The sequence below is a fragment of the Scyliorhinus canicula genome, chromosome 4, assembly GCF_902713615.1.
Source record: "Scyliorhinus canicula chromosome 4, sScyCan1.1, whole genome shotgun sequence".
NCBI classification, from domain to species: domain Eukaryota; kingdom Metazoa; phylum Chordata; class Chondrichthyes; order Carcharhiniformes; family Scyliorhinidae; genus Scyliorhinus; species Scyliorhinus canicula.
Genome location: NC_052149.1, coordinates 206,492,759 through 206,505,538, shown reverse-complemented (window position 1 = coordinate 206,505,538; position 12,780 = coordinate 206,492,759). Strand labels below are relative to the sequence as shown.

The following is a 12,780-nucleotide window of genomic DNA, read 5'->3' as shown; positions in this document are numbered from 1 at the left end:
TGCCCATTTTATTAAGGCGGATCACAGTGGGCTGGATTCTCAGTCCTGTGACGCCCAGATCACGTTTCCCGATGGGACGGATAATTGGGCAATGGGGGAAAATGAGGATCGACGGTGGGTGGTGACTCGGTCGCGATGATCTGACTCTTCCCTGCCCCCCCCCCCCCCCCCCCAGCCCACCATCGCTCGCTGCTGGTGGCGGGAATCGAGGTCCATGACCACACGCTGGCGGGTCGATGTAAATGAATGCAAATGGATCATTAGGACCCATTTAGCGGGCCCGGCACACCGTGATTCTCCGCTTCCCGGGGTAGTGAATCACGTGGGTGCCGAGAACTTGTAGTCTCTACCACCGTGGCCCTGGCAGAGTGGACCTCACTGGCCAAAGTGGTAACTCCTTCGGGGGCCAAAGAGAAAATACTGGAAAATCTCAGCAGGCCTGGCAGCATCTGTAGGGAGAGAAAAGAGCTAATGTTTTGAGTCCAGATGTCCCTTTGTCAAAGCCTTGATCTTCTCGACTCAACGTTAGCTCTTTTATCTGCCTGCAGATGCTGCCAGACCTGCTGAGATTTTCCAGCATTTCCTCTTTGGTTTCAGACTCCAGCATCCGCAGTAATTTTCTTTTACTCCTTCAGGGAATTACCCCCAAAGTCCATCTACTGCCTGCGCACCCTGCATTTACCAGACAACCCCAGGGACCTCTGTAATGGAGGACCCTCCCAGGGATCCCTGTAAATGGGAAACCCCTCCCCCAGAGATCCCTGCAGTTGGGATAACCCTCAGCCCCAGGATTCCTGTAATAGGAGATTTCTCCAGAGATCCCTGAAATAGGGAAACCCCCAAAGGAACTCCTGTAATAAGGGGACCCCCCCCCCCCCCCAGGGACCCCTGCAATAGGGAGCTCCCCGCAAGAGACCCCTGTAATAGGGAGAGCCAACCTAAAAACAGAGGCCCTATCTCTGTTGCAGATTTTCTTTTCACTGTTCAACTTTGCTTTGTTTTTAATCATTTTTCAAATGCATTCCTCTCCTCTTTCCTCTCCATCCCTATTGTGTGCCGAACTCCATTGTTTAAATTTCCATTTAAGCTGTGTTCAATCACTGGCTTCTGGGAGGTGAATAAGGTGGGCTGAGATGATATATCCAGATTGTTCATACAGATTGGTTTGTGAGACCATGTTTAGAGAGCATTCAACTTAAATGCTGAAAGTTTTGTTTAACAGACCAATAAGTATTTTGTTTCAACGTGGAACATTGGGCAATAAAATATGAGGAGGAAATTGCTCACAATTTTTGTTCTTAACCTCATTATTCTCTTTTTACAGGGTTGGAACTCCTTGGAAAATCCATTCGGATTACATACTCTGCACTGGGAATTTGCATTTCTTATGCATTTGGCTATATGTTCCTGCCTCTGGTTGCATACTTCATACGAAACTGGCAGTTCTTGCTTTTCACACTGTCTCTAATTGGCCTGCTGTTCATCCCTTTGTGGTGGTAAGTAGGCTCGCAAACCTTAATGTTTGTAATTAATAGGTAAGTTATTGTCTTAAATTTCTGCCACTGATTTCAATTATGACCTTAAAAAAAAATGAGAGTCCTTCTTGAACAGGAGTAGAGTTGGGGATTCTCATTTCTGCCTTCAATATCTGGAATAGAATTGTATCTCGAACCAATTCTCAGAACATTTGTGGAAATGGATAAGCTTATTAACCCATCTCCTTGGTATAATTCCTTTGACAGATTAAATTTACTGACGATTTACCTTCTGTTTGCAGGAAATTTTCAGAGAAGCAGTAATGGGAAATGTTAACCATTGGGGTATTTCCATGTTGAAGAGATAGGCTAATGGCTGGCAGGAATATATCATCAAATATGTTTACCGTCATTAATGTCTTAATAATCCTGGCGGTGGGAACAACCTGGTATCGAAGGGAACACCCTCAGCAGCACATTCCCCTCCAAGTCACATCCCGTTCTGACTTGGAACCATATCATAGCTTCTTCATCGTCACTGGGTTGCAATCCTGACACCCTCTCCTGAATAACATGCACATGTACCTACACCACATGGAATGCAGCAGTTGAAGAAGGTGGCTCACTTCTACCTTTTTCGGGTCAATTAAGGATTGGCAATAATTCTTGGGCATGCCCAGATCCCATGAAGAAATATTTTAACAAGCTGCATTGACTTTTAAAATGATTTGAAAGAATTAACTAGATCAGTTAAAACAAAAAATCCTACCAATCAGATTGAATATCCATTGCCCTCGGGAACTTAAATGAGAAGGATTTTCATCATTGCTGCATGGATATTGAAGATTGCCTGCGCAGAATGTAGAAAGAGGTTATTGCATATTGGTAACAGAACCCATCTGATTTTCCTTCCACTAAATTAATGGAATTTGACAGTCTGACAAGAAATGCCCATATCGTGTGTACCATTAGGAAAGATCTGCTCATTTTGGACAGTGTCTTGCCCTGATATGGTGTTTAGTGCATGGAAACCTAAAGAAAAAGTACGAATTGCGATAGACTTTTGTCTTCATCAACCACACTCCAATTAGCATCAGTTGAATGAAAAATCTAGCGAGAAGAATTTCTTGCACAACACACTGAATTTTAATTTAATTAATTGCCACTTCCGAACCACTCCTTTTGAATTAATTAGATGTCAAGATTCACCATAAGATGTATTTAAATATTATTAGCAACAAAAGGGTTACTTTCATAGAATCATAGAATTTACAATGCAGAAGGAGGCCATTCGGCCCAAAGAGCACCCCTGAAGCCCACGTATCTACCCTATCCCTGTAATCCAGTAACTCCCGCTTAACATTTTCTGGACACTAAGGGCAATTTAGCATGGCATGGCCAATCCACCTAACCCGCACATCTTTGGACTGTGGGAGGAAACTGGAGCACCCGGAGGAAACCCACGCAGATACGGAGAGCACATGCAGACTCCGCACAGACAGCGACCCAGCCGGGAATCGAACCTGGGACCCTGGAGCTGTGAAGCAACTGTGCTAACCACTATGCTGCCGTGCTGCCCACTTTATGTGACTTCAGTACTCCTTATTTACAGTAAAATACTTTAATTCCAGGTTTATTCCTGAATCTCCACGCTGGCTGATGTTAAATGGAAGGGTACAGGAGGCTGAAACAATACTCAGATACATTGCAAAGAAAAATGGAATGACTCCACCAGCAGGGCTTTTAAATGATCTTGAGGTACCGGCACAGAATATTGCATTTATTTCTCATGTGATAATTCAGCCTTTAGTATAGACCTGCTCTTTAATTGTCAATTGTCTCATGCTCCTTCCCTATTGAAGGCACTGACTCTTTATTGTGCTTTGGTTACATTGGTGTCAGTTACCTCCCTTGTCCTAATAACTTATTTTTCATATCTGAGTTTAAGGATCTCAGACAGGTCCTATTCTACTTTCAGCCAAAAGCAAATACAAATTTACCAAGATTCACAGCATAGCAATGAGGCATGAGGATCTTAGAATCAGAGAATTCACAGTGCAGAAGGAGGCCATTCGGCCCATCGAGTCTGCCCTTGGAAAGAGCATCCTACATAAGCCCACACCTCTACCCTAGACCAGTAACCCAACCTAACCTTTTTGGACACTAAGGTGCAATTTATCATGGCTAGTCCACCTAACCTGCACATTTTTGGACTTGAGAGGAAACCGGAGCACCCGGAGGAAACCCACACAGACATGGGAGAAAGTGCAAGCTCCATACAGACAGTCACCCGAGACCGGAATTGAACCTGGAGCTGTGAGGCAGCAGTGCTTACCACATCCACCGTGCCGCCCCCACCTAGCTCATTTTTCTCTTTTGCTTCAATCCCTGTAGATGCCAATCTCATTTAAGAGGGATGGATTTTCCACTGACCAATGTAAAGAATCACATGACAGGATTTCCCTTTTTAAGACTTTTACAAATAAACCAAAATCAACTTTGACGAAACGCTACTTAGTCGGCAACTAAAACACTGAACTACAGAAAATTTGCAACACAACTAAAAACCCCATGCCATGTTTATGCATTAGACCACACTCTCACTCTTCTGTTTACATTCTGAAGCTCCTCCCAGCTTTAACAGGATTCTTCTTCCTCCTGGTGCTTGTACTACATTCTTTTCAAATAGGTTTTTTTGCATCATCCATCCTCAACTTGAACTCCGAATAATAGATAATAAAACAGATGATAATCCGTGATAACATGATTTCTCTCTATTTTCTTTCCAGCTCGAAGATATGAAGGCTAAAAGCAAACAATCTCATTCGATTATTCACTTGGTTAAAATCCGTAAAGTTCGAGCCATCACTATCATAAATTTCCTAATGTGGTGAGTATTTCACCGAAACATATAATATATCAGTGAAGGAGGCTATTCAGCCCATCAACTCTGCACCATATCTTTTGAAGACCAATCCAGTTAATCCTACTCCCCTGCTCTTTGCTCATCCCCTGTAAAAATGTTCTCCTTCAAGTATTCAACTCATTCTATTTTGAAAACTATGACTTTAATCTGTATCTGCCACCCTCATAGGCAGTGTATTTCAAATCTTAACCAAGCATTGCATAAAAAAGTTTTCACTCATGCCATTTAAAGATTTCCAATCACCTTGCATCTGTGCCCTCCAGTTATTGATTCTACAGCCATTGGGAAGTTTTCTCTTTATTTACAACATCTAAAGCTGTCCTAATTTTTCTAAACCACTCTCTGATCTCCTCCCACGCTTCTATAGTTTCTCGGTGGGGGACAACCCTAACTTCCGCACTTTGTGCACGTAACTGCAAATGCAAAAGTGGCATGAAAACACTTTTCACATCATGAGCAGTTAACATCCGGAATGCAGTGTCTGAACGTTCAGAGGCAGCTCCAGTCGAGGCATTCAAAAAGGAATTGGGCTGTTTTCTGAAAGGGTTACGGGGTGAACAGGGGAAAAGCACAAATGGAGTCGCTCCTTTGGAGAGCTGGCATGGACAGAATGGCCTCTTTCTACATTGTAACAATTCTGTGATTCCTGGAGACGTTCCAGTCAATCTCTTCTGTACCTTTTCCAATATCTTCATATTCTTCCTGAGGGGTGGTGACAATATCGGGGTTGAGAATGAACTAGTATTTTATTCAAGTTCTATATGAGCATAACATCTGGGTTTTTGTCCTCTTTGGACTGAATCACAGAAAACACATTGCAGAAGAGGCCCTTTGGCCTATTGAGTCTGCACCATCACGTGAAAGACACCTGATCTATCTACCTAACCCCTTTTTACAGCACTTGGCCCATAGCCTTGAAAGTTATGACCTGCCAAGTGCTCAACTAGGTACTTGTTAAAGGATGTGAGGCAACCCATCTCTCCTGCCCTCCCAGACAGTGCATTCCAGACCGTCACCACCCTCCGGGTAAGAAATTTTTTTTCTCACATTCCTCCATAAACCTCCTGCCCCCATCTTGAACTGTGTCCCCTTGTGACTGACTCTTCAACTGAGGGAAACAGCTGCTCCCTATCCATCCTGTCAATGCCCTCATTATCTTGTACATCTCAAACTCGTCGGCCCTCAGTCTTCTCTGCTCCAACAAAAACAACCCAAACCTATCCAATCTCTCTCATAACTTAAATGTTCCATCCCAGGCAACATTCTGGTGAATCTCCTCTGCACCCCTTCCAGTGCAATCACATCCTTCCTATAATGTGGCGACCAGAATTGCACACAGTGTCCCATCTGCTTTTTTCACCACCCTATTAACCTGCCCTTCCACCTTCAGAGATCTATGGACAAACACACCAAGGTCTCTTTGTTCCTCGGAACTTCCCAGTTTCGTGCCCTTCATTGAATACTTCTTTGTCAAATTTCTACTTCCAAAGTGTAGCACCTCACACTTTCCAGGGTTACATTCCATCTGCCCCTTTGACCATCCCGGCCATATCTTCCTGTAACCCAAGTACTCAACCTCGCTGTTAACCAGCCGACCAATCTTTGTGTCATCTGCAAATTTACTAATCCTACCCCCCACATAGTCATCTATGTCGTTTATATAAATGCCGAATAGTCGGCGAACCAGCACAGACCCCTATGGTATGCTACTGGCTTCTAGCACTGAAGCAGCTATCTGTCAGCACACTCTGTCTCCTACGACTAAGCCAATTTTGAATCCACCTTATCAAATTACCCTGTATTCCATGTTGGACTTTGTCAAAGGCTGTGCTGAAATCCGTATAAACTACAAAAACTACACTATCCTCATTCTAATCTCCTTCTAACTCCTAACCTTATTTCAATATTTGGATCTGTTCTGTGTGTGTGATTAGTTAAGTCTACATATAGGTAATGAAAAAAGATCTAAACTGAGGTAAGCTTCTGTAAACTTGAGAAAGCAGACATTGTAAATAATGCACAGAAATTGGTGCATTATGTCTGACGTCTAAAGCAAAACAATGGGGAATAGTTTAATGCTACCAGTAATATACACATGAACGAGATGATTTAGTGCCAGCAACTATCTCTGCTCTGAGAAGAGTACCAGTAGCCATGAAGCAGAAAGGGGTCAATGAGCTGCATTGGATGATGACACCAGGGAAGGGATTCTCCCCCAACCAGCAGGGTGGGCTGTACTGGCGCCAAAGAGTGGCGTGAACCACTCCGGCATCAGGCCGCCCGGAAGGTGCGGAATCCTCCGCACTTCCAGGGGCTAGGCTGGCGCTGGAGTGGTTGGCGCCACTCCAACCGATGCCAAAGGACCTCCGCCGGCTGGCGGGATTTGACGCATGCGCAGGAGCGCCAGCGTGTTCTGACAAATGCGCAGAACCGCTGGTGGGATCCCTACGCATGCGCAGGGGGTTTCTTCTCTGCCATCGCGGAGCTACACACAGGCCGACGCACAGGGAAAGAGTGCCCCCACGGCACAGGCCCTCCCGCAGATTGGTGGGCCCCAATCGTGGGCCAGACCACTGTGCCCAACCCCCCCCCCCCCCCCCCCAGCAATTCTCCGACCCCTGCTGGGTCGGAGAATCCCGCCCCTGGTGTCATAACTCATATAGATGTCAAATGGTTTTAGCAGGTGCATCATAAAGTGGTCTTCAACAGACTCAAACAGGAACACGCAGCCCAAACGGTTCTACAATACGTTGACAATTGAGCGCAGGAGTTCACCCCAGGAGAGAGGGCAGAGTACAAGCATGTAATAGCTGCTCAGTTAGTGAATAAACTATTGTTTTGCATAAGTCCTTGGGAACACAGCACAGTTGCACCACGCAGCCATAATCCATGTGGAAATGTATGTCACAACAGATGTATCAGGAAATGTGATTGGAACTATAAACGCATTTTGTGCCGTGAAGGAAGAAAACAATCAATCGCCTATCATTAAAAAAAAATATATTATTTCCAATTGAGGAGCAATTTAGTGTGGCCAATCCACCTACCCTGCACATCTTTGGGTTGTAGGGGTGAAACCCATGCAGACACGGGGAGAATGTGCAATATCCACATGATAAGTGACCTGGAGCCAGGATCAAACCCGGGTCTTCGTGCCGTCAGGCAGCAGTGCTAACCACTGTTCTCTACTAGAGAGAAGGCAGCATTAGCCTGCATCTATTCTTGCGAATCTGCATATATCTAAACATTTCCCCCTGCTCCAGCCCATACTTCGCTTCCAGCTCCTTCAATCCTGCAAAGCGACCCCCAAGAAACAAATATTTTAGTTTCTTAATCCCCTTCTCTTCCCATCTCCAAAAATTTCCATCGCACTTCCCTGGCTCAAATCTTTGGTTCCCCCAAATCACCATTTCCCATGACCCTGCCCCCGACCCGAAGTGTTGGTGAAACTGCCTCCAAATTCTCAATGAAGCCATTGTTTTTTTTAAAATAAATTTAGATTACCCAATTATTTTTTCCAATTAAGGGGCAATTTAGCGTGGCCAATCCACCTACTCTGCATATTTTTGGGTTGTGGGGGCGAAACCCACGCAGCCACGGGGAGAATATGCAAACTCCACACGGACAGTGACCCAGAGCCGGGATCGAACCTGGGACCTCAGCGCCGTGAGGCGGTTGTGCTAACCACATGAAGCCATTGTTACCGGACTCCCTGAGTATTTCCCCGGGGCTATCGGGAGTGGCGCTGTTGCTAGCGCCTTCAATCCTGGCTCCCCTGCACAAACTCTCCTCCATTCTGACCCACTGGGAATCAACACCTCTTACCCAGCTCCGCACCTTCTCCATATTCGCAGCCCGGTAATAATACATCAGGTTCAGAAGACCCAAACTCCCTGCCGGCCTTCCACTCTGTAGCAGCACCTTTCTAACTCTGGCCACCTTCCCTCCCCATATGAACAACGTAATCATTCCTTCAATCTCTCTGAAGAATGCCTTTGGCAGTAAAATCGGCAGGCATTGGAAAATAAACAGAGATCACGGCAATACATACATTTTAACCGCCCGTACCCGACCCGCCAGTGACAGAGGGAGACCATCCCACCTTGCCAGATAAGCTTTCACTCTCCCCACCAGACTAGAAATGTTGTACCTGTGCAGCACCCCCCCCCCCCCCCCCCCCCCCCCCACTCCTGGGCAACTGCACTCCCAGGTATCTAACGTGAGTCCCTGCCCTACGGAATGGCAGCACCCCCCCCCCCATTCCTGCCCCCACCCCCGGCCGAGATGCCACAAAATACTCACTCTTGTCTAGATTTAGTTTGTACCCCGAGAAAGACCCAAACACCCAAAGCAGCTCCAATATTCCCCGTATTGACACACTCGGTTCCGACACATATAACAGCAAGTCATCGGCATATAAGGACACCCTATGCTCTGTTTTCCCCCCCACGCACTATTCCTTTCCATACCCCCGAACTTCTTAATGCGATAGCCAACAGCTCAATTGCGAGTGCAAACAGCAGGGGGGACATAGGACATCCCTGCTTAGTCCCACAGTGGAGAGAAAAGTACCTCGACCTGATGTTATTTGTGCGGACACTCGCCCTCAGCTCCTTTTATAGTAGCTTTACCCAGTCCACAAATCTTGGTCCAATCCCAAACCGCTCCAGAACTGCCATCAAGTACCCCCATTCTATCCGGTCAAACGCCTTCTCAGCGTCCAATGCCACAACCACCTCTGTTTCCTTCCCCTCCGCCGGTGCCATAACCACGTTCAATACCCTTCTAACGTTTGAAAAGAGCTGCCTCCCTCTCTCGAACCCCGCCTCATCTTCACCTATCACCTTCGGGAGGCACTCCTCCAGCCCACCCGCCAGCACCTTCGCCAATACTTTTGCGTCCACGTTTAAGAGTGATATGGGCCTATACGACCCACCCTCCGTTGGGTCCTTATCTTTTTTAAGCAACAGAGAAATCGATGCCTGCCCCAAAGTTTGTGGCAACACCCCCTTCCCTATCGCCTCTTCAAACATCCCCACCATCAGGGGTGCCAGCTTATCCTTGAATTTTTTATGGTATTCCATCGGAAACCCATCCGGCCCTGCCACCTTCCCCGACTGCATCCTCCCAATCGCATCTTTAACTCCTGCTCCGCTGCTTCTAATGTAGCCCTGTCCCCCTCCCCTAACCTCGGGTACTCCAACCCATCTAGAAATTCCTGCATCTCCCGGTCTTCCCCAGGTGGCTCTGACCTGTACAACCTCTCATAGAATTCCTCAAAGACCTTGTTAATCAGATCTGGAGCCACCACCAACTTCCCTGCCCTATCTCTCATCTGAACAATTTCCCTTACCGCTGCCTTTCTTCGAAGCCTTATCTCCATGCTTGTAAACTGCACTCCTTGCTCGCCTCAGTTGGCGCACCGCCTTCCTGGTAGACAGTCGGTCAAAGCTCGCCTGTAGTTCCTTCCATTTTTCCAACTTCGCTGGATCCCCATCTTCTGCATAACTCTTATCTACCTCCAACATCTCATCTATTACCCTCTGCCGCTCCACCCTCTCCTCTTTGTCCACCCTAGCCTTAAACGAGATCACCTTACCCCTCAGCACTGCCTTTAGAGCATCCCAGAGAACTGCCTTCGACACCTCACCCGTACAGTTGAAACCTACATATTCCTCAATTACCTTTTCAATTTTGTTACAGAACCCTCGGTCTCTGTGCTACCCCCTTCTCCAGTACCATATCCACACAATGCGGAGCATGATCTGATACTGAAATTGTCGAGTATTCCGACCCCTTAACCGTAGCTAGCAAAGCCTTCCCCACCACGAAAATGTCGATCCGCGAGTACATCTTATGGACCGCTGAGAAAAACGAGTACTCCTGCTCCCTCGGGTGCAGAAACCTCCCAAGGGCCCACCCCTCCCATTTCCACCATTTGCCCAACCAATGCCTTTGCCCCCCCTAATGGGACCAGCGAGTGCGGCCGTGACCTGTCCAATCTTGGCTCCTGCACCAAGTTCCAGTCACCCCACTATCAGTTTGTGTGTGTCCAAGTCGGGGATGGCCCCAAACACCTTCGCAAATCCCACATCGTCCCAATTGGGACCGTATACACTTACCAGCGCCACTAGCCTCCCCTCCAGCACCCCTGTCACAATCACATATCTGCCCCCCTGATCTGCAACCACATTCTCCATCTGGAGTCGTTCTCTTTTGCTGATCATTACCGCTACCCCTTCCGTCAAATCCAGAGTGAAACACCTGACTAACCTAGCCCTTTTTAAGTCTCACCTGGTCCATCACCCTCAAGTGAGTCTCTTGCAGCATTGCTACATCGGCTTTCAAACTTTTAAGATACGCAAGCACCCTTGACCTCTTGACCGGACGTCCTAACCCCCTCATGTTCCACGTGACTTTCCTAACTGGGGGTCTCTCACCCCCCCCCCCCCCCCCACCCTTCGTATCCACCATCATGATACCACCAAGCCTTGCCCCATGAGCCAGACCCACCCCTATCATTATTAACATTTAACCCCTTCCTCCCTCCCAGAATCCCCCCCACGTTTCCTCTGGAATAAACGACTCCCAGCATCGATCCCCCCCCCCATGCTCCAGCTCCGCTCCTCATGTCTGTCCCAAGCCGTCTCCCAGCATCAATCCCCCCCCCCTCCCCCATGCTCCAGCTCTGCTCCTCATGCCTGTCCCAAGCCGTCTCCCAGCATCAATCCCCCCCCCTCCCCCATGCTCCAGCTCCGCTCCTCATGTCTGTCCCAAGCTTTCTGCCTTCACGAACGGCTCAGCCGCCTCCACTGTTTCATAAATAAAAGTCTTTGGCATTATACGTTACCCTCAGCTTCGCCGGGTATACCATACCAAATCACACCCCCTTGGTGCACAGTACCACCTTCACTCAGCCGAACGCTGCTCATCTTTTTGCCAACTCCACCGTCAAGTCCTGGTAAATCCGAACTCTAAGATCATTCCACTGCACCTCGCGCTTCTGCTTCGCCCAGCTTAACACCTTCTCCTTCATGCAGTACTTTTGGAAGGAGATAATTACTGCTCTTGGCAGCTCATTTACTTTGGGCTTCAGCCTTAATGACAGATGAGCTACGTCTAGCACATACCGGGAGGGGTTCTCACCCTCCCCCATCAACTCCATCAACCTCTTAGTGAAGTACTCTGTTGGCCTCGAGCCCTCTGTCCCTTCGGGCAAGCCCACAATTCTCAAATTGTGCCATCTCGAGCGGTTCTCCAAGTCCTTGAGCTTTGCTCGGAGTCCTCTGTTGACCTCCACCACCCTCCGCAGCTCATCCTCCATCGAGGTGAGCTGGTCGCTGTGCTGCGACACGGGCACCTACACTTTCTTCATCTTCTCGCCGTGCTCTCTCAACTCGGCCGATGACTTTGCCACAGCTACCCTCACCAGGGTGATTGCCTCCTCCACCAATGACTTGAATGCGACCGCCATCTCCTTCCTCAAAGCCTCCATGTGCCTCGCAAACTGATTTTCCAGCTCCTCAGCCATCACCTTGGGCATCTTTTCCACTGTAAGCAGTGCAGCCCACCATACGGTCCGGCACCCACCATCTTGTCAGCGCTTTTGCTGGTCCTCTCATTCAATGGCGAGCCCACGTTTCCTCCCTTCTTCGACGCTGCTGTCATGTGAGAGTACCTTTAAGAAATGGATGTTCAAGCAATGTACCTTTAAGAAATGGAGCAGCTCATATTACTGAAGTGATGCCAGAGTGTGGGTGGAGCTGGGTTGTTAGCTCAGCCATTTTGCAGTGTTTGGTTTCAGTTTGGGAGAGCAACTGAAAAGTGCTTGGCTGGTTTGCTGTGAGCTGTTTGAAAGGAAACGCCAGTTTTGAGGAAAAGAGCTTGGGTGTGTCTGTGTTTGCAGTGAGCTGGACCTGCCGTGATCTCTGCCAGGAAAGACTATCTCTGAATCATTTGGATGATTTAAACTCATAATAGTAATGTCTTTAACCTGATGTGTTTCTGTTTAAAGGTGTTAAGTCTTTTGGAGGTTTGAAGGAACATTTTGAGGGATTATTTAGTGTTGTATTATTTTCGGGGTTATCTTTTCAAGTAAGGGGTGTTGAGGGATCCAATGTTTGTTTAAAAAGGTTAAGTTGAATTCATGGAATAACATTGTTTTGTTTTTAAAAACCCACATGTCCAGAATTGTAATACCCCCCCAGGAGTCACGCTCCCCCACCAGGACGGCCAGCACGGCCGCGAGTCCGAGCTCCCACCGGTTGGAACCATACAGGAACCTCGCCGGCGGAACTTGGCAGGCACCGGCCGGTCAATCGCGGAGAATCGCCATGGAGGCCTCTTACAACGGCCCTCAACCGGCGACGCGTTGACCGC

The 12,780-nt window shown here is 47.7% G+C and overlaps 1 protein-coding gene across 2 annotated transcripts in view; it reads left to right on the top strand.

Moving 5' to 3' along the window:
- LOC119965335 (solute carrier family 22 member 5-like) overlaps positions 1 to 12,780 on the top strand; it is a 90,030-nt gene that overhangs the window by 33,819 nt on the left and 43,431 nt on the right. The window contains exons 4-6 of one of the 2 annotated variants that reach the window (XM_038795957.1): positions 1,325 to 1,496; positions 3,107 to 3,233; positions 4,265 to 4,365. In XM_038795957.1, coding sequence (XP_038651885.1) covers positions 1,325 to 1,496; positions 3,107 to 3,233; positions 4,265 to 4,365 — 400 coding nt within the window. The remainder of the gene's footprint in view (positions 1 to 1,324; positions 1,497 to 3,106; positions 3,234 to 4,264; positions 4,366 to 12,780) is intronic. The other variant, XM_038795958.1, reaches the window with a different exon arrangement.